Here is a 4,110-nt window from a genome sequence, read left to right as displayed (position 1 = left end):
GAGGAGTAACTAGATCGAGCTCGTTCTCCTTTTTTCAAATTCCCATGCTGCCTTCTCAGCTAGTGTTTTCGCTAACGGGTACCAAAGCTTTAGAGGATAAAAAGTAGAACATATTAGTTACCATATATATAGGCTGTCTCCTATGGTATATTTTGAAAGAATTGAAGAATTTATTTTTTTCCATTACCTGAAGTGTTTCACAGACTTCAATTGAGATCGATAGGTAAGTCATCAAATGTTTGTGGTGTTCTATAATGAGTGCTTACTTAAATTAAAAAATTAGCTGCCTCACGAATGATTGATGAAACGTTCAACCGGCAGGTAATGTTATTGCTGGTCTTAGGGTGAGGCTGATACATAAACTGGGCTTAAATGATACCTAGGCCACAATGGCCTTTGTTCAAGTGATCCAATTTTTTGATTGAGAACTACCCAATATATTGCCCAATGAGTAAATGGACTGAAGCATATACTTAAACAGACACCAAGGGTAATTTAAGAGCGAGGTCGCGGTAATTTAAGAGCGAGGTCGCACAAAGTCCATTTAGCCTAAGATAAAATTATATTTGTAATTTAGAAATGGTTGTCACTAAAATAATGTTGCATATGGTAGATGTGCTTCTAACACAATGGTGACAATCTCATATATATATATATATATAGAGGCAGTAAATCCAAGAAGGTCATGGGTTTGAACATCTGCCCCTGCCACACCTTCCTCCCTCCTACTTGGGCATGTCGGCCCACAGATCACTATAACTGACTGATGATTACCAAACAAATTTGTTTCATATTAGAATTCGAAAGAGGTGGACTAATAGACGGATGGGATTTCTTGATTCTAAATCAGCCGAAAGTCTTCTTTTCTTAAGGAATCTATAGAGAAAAATCCCCTGGCCTTAGCTCATCTAGTATACGCTCATTGGGCGGATTTCTTTTAATAGCCAAAGTCTTTTGAAAGAGAAGAGTCGACGCGGGTGCTATCTCTTTAGAGAAAGAGAAAAGGGCTTTGGAGTTTGACTTTTGAGTGCTCTCTGCTTGACTAGCCTAGCCCCCTTTCGTAGCCGTCGATGCCCAGCCATTTCTCTAGCTTCAATTCTATGGTAATCTCCTGCTTCTTCCCTTATTTCCACATTAGAATTCGAAAGAGGTGGGAAGCTTTCGAAACTTGAATTCTCTTGAGTTTGGATATCTTTTGACATTTATCCAACAAACATAAAAATAAAGGCACCATTTGTTTGCAAAGGTGGGGTGAGAAAAAATAGATGAAAAAACAAACAAATGAACCTCATATGTGATGGGGGTGGAGGAGAACGAAAGAAAAAAAAATATTGCAAAAAAATCTTAAATGTCAATTCCACTTTATTGTTTCTATATTTTTTTACAAAAATTTTGTATATTTTGTAAGATTTTGAAAAGACATAAGGTGAGAAAGTTAGTATGCCATCTTAGACAAATTTCCTTAATTTAAAGAAATTCATTGCTTAATAAAAAAATTAATATATATATATATATATATATATATATATTTCTTTATTTCTTTTTTTTCCTTGAATAAGAAAGAACCCATATTGCGATTCCTCTTATTTTAGTTACTAAACTAAAAGAAACAATACAAAATGCATATCAAAGATGGACTTGCATTAAGCTCTCTATGACCACAGGCCTAAAGGCAAGAGAAGAGTCGGACAAGAAAAGGGGCCGGGTTGGGACTGCCACCATACATGACTCAATGAAAAAATTGGAAATTCTTGTCAAACTGCCCTTCTGCAATGGCAGACATCAGCGATAATTCCGCTGCAAGCACAGAACCAGCAACAATGGTGGCCAACAGCTTTGCTTGTGATCCAGTCAATAATTCTTTCATCCCACGTCGCACACCTATCACTCCTAGTAGCTTCAAACAAGCTGACTGAGATAGATGGATCCCACTACTACCAATTGTTACCACCTGCAATGCAATAGATCATCACAAGCAAAGAAAATTGAAATTAATGATCAGCTGATATCATCTCTCTTTGAAGGATATATTTCCAATAGAACAACTGATATATATCATGTATGTAAATTGGGAGATACTAGGAAAGGACAGGTATACAATACCCCAATGGATGGCATTGTTACAGATACATGCAAATCTTTTCCGTCATTCACTGGTTCCATCATGATAATACAAGTGGAACTCTCTGCGATGTGGGCTGGATCTTGGCCAGTTGCTAGAAAGATGGCAGCAACAACGTTGGTGGCATGGGCATTGGAACTACCTAAAGCACCGGCAAATGCGGAGCCAGCAAGATTTTTTAGCGTGTTGAGCTCTGCAAGGGCAGATACACTGGTTCTGAGGACCTTCTTCACCACATCTTCCTTGATAATGGCCTCACAGACTACAGATTTGCCACTACCTTCAATCCAGTTCACAGTAGCTGGCGTCTTCTCCGAAGAGAATAATTTTCCTGCCCAAATTGGAAACCAAACCAAAAGAAATTAAAAATAAATAACAGAGTCAATGAAAGTGAAGTGTCTGATCAGCAGCTCTTTCTAATAAAAATAACATAGGGATTAAGTATCTAACCAGAGAATCCAATTACATCCATGTCGGGGAAATCATTCTTCCGAAGATACTCGAGGACACTCTCGGCACCCAAGCTTGCAATGTTACTTCCCATAAAATCGCCAGTAAAACAGCTAAATCTCATATACAGATTCTTGCCAGCCACCATACACTTAATACTTCGAAGCCTAAAAGGTTTGCATTCTCTGCAAGCAGCGAGATAGTTAGGTTAGGTTTATCCGGCTAAACAATTTAATTCGGCAGATGGTAAAAACCCAAAAATCAAAAACAGCTAAATCTCATATACAGATTCTTGCCAGCCACCATACACTTAATACTTCGAAGCCTAAAAGGTTTGCATTCTCTGCAAGCAGCGAGATAGTTAGGTTAGGTTTATCCGGCTAAACAATTTAATTCGGCAGATGGTAAAAACCCAAAAATCAAAAACTCACTCAAATTCTAGGTTATAACATATAAGTAAAACCAATTACCCGGTAAAAACGACCGCCAATTGGTCGAAATTGATAGGATTTTCCACGTAGAACTTCAATTCTGCAGCTCTCAAGGCGGAAGCGAATCTGACAACAGGAGTGGTAGTTATCGCATCTCTGAGCAATGAGCTGGAGGCACCACCAGATTCATAAATGGCCTTACAACCCCTGTTGGTACTGGCCACCACACGCCCTTCAGTGATGGCCAAGGGCACCATATACTCACTTCCATCGAGCAACAATGGACCAGCGAGTCCCACAGGAATCTGGACATAACCCACAGGCAACTCGCTTGAGAACACAACGGAATTATAATCAAAGCCATGGAAAGGCAAGTCACCAAGAGATCTCCCCGTCATCCTCTGGAATGCTTCACGGCGTATCATTGCGGCACGATTATTGCCGACCTTTTCTTCGAGATCGTAAGAGGGATCAATGACTCCATCAACCACGGATTTGATCACCTCCTCGTCCTCTTCCGGAATCGGCAAAGGTACCACCTCCATTGTAGTTTAGGTTTTCACTGCGTTTCAAAACAGTGTACGTATTATAATCCCCACTTATAGAAGAACGACTTTATGTGTTTCAAAATTCATGGAGACAAGAGTTATAAAGCTACAAGGTCTCTCAATACCGTTTACAAATATTTGAATTCAAATTATTCTGAACCGTATACAAGTTTGAGCACAGATAAAATTCATCTTAAGCTGTTATGTTATGTTAAAACTCTTATTTAGTGAAGACCACCTCCTACATTTCTTAATTACAATACAAATTTTGCCTGGGAGAGAGTTTGGGAATCGAATTATATATTTTTCTTCACTGAAGAATGAAGATATCAATATATGCTGTTATTCTCGAGCTGCCATTTAGTTTATTAGGAAACTCTAATACATAACACAATTATGCTTCTTTCACGCTCAATCGAATTTAATCATTATTTATTATTTTTCCTCTAAGAAACCAAGTGCACTGTCTTCCTTGCTGTAATATTTATGTTGCATGTTCAATCATGCATGGGTATGCCCCCCTGTGTTTTTTATTTTACAATTTTACCCCAATTAAAGT

The 4,110-nt window shown here is 38.4% G+C and overlaps 1 protein-coding gene across 1 annotated transcript; it reads right to left on the bottom strand.

Annotated features, from left to right (window-relative positions):
• Positions 1-1,639: 1,639 nt before the first annotated feature.
• Positions 1,640-3,595, bottom strand: LOC149023350 (3-hydroxy-3-methylglutaryl-coenzyme A reductase-like). Its single transcript, XM_089142780.1, has 4 exons — positions 3,043-3,595; positions 2,573-2,757; positions 2,104-2,453; positions 1,640-1,951 (listed from the first exon to the last, which is right to left on the bottom strand). Exons 1-4 carry the CDS (start codon positions 3,546-3,548, stop codon positions 1,730-1,732), a joined length of 1,263 nt encoding a protein of 420 aa, XP_088998906.1. The 5' UTR covers positions 3,549-3,595; the 3' UTR covers positions 1,640-1,729.
• Positions 3,596-4,110: the final 515 nt, after the last annotated feature.

Source organism: Hakea prostrata, chromosome 2 (assembly GCF_041222555.1).
Source record: "Hakea prostrata isolate BN-2017 chromosome 2, UWA_Hpros_2, whole genome shotgun sequence".
Lineage (NCBI taxonomy): Eukaryota > Viridiplantae > Streptophyta > Magnoliopsida > Proteales > Proteaceae > Hakea > Hakea prostrata.
The sequence above is the reverse complement of the archived record's forward strand: the minus strand, read 5'-3'. Positions and strand labels throughout refer to the sequence as shown.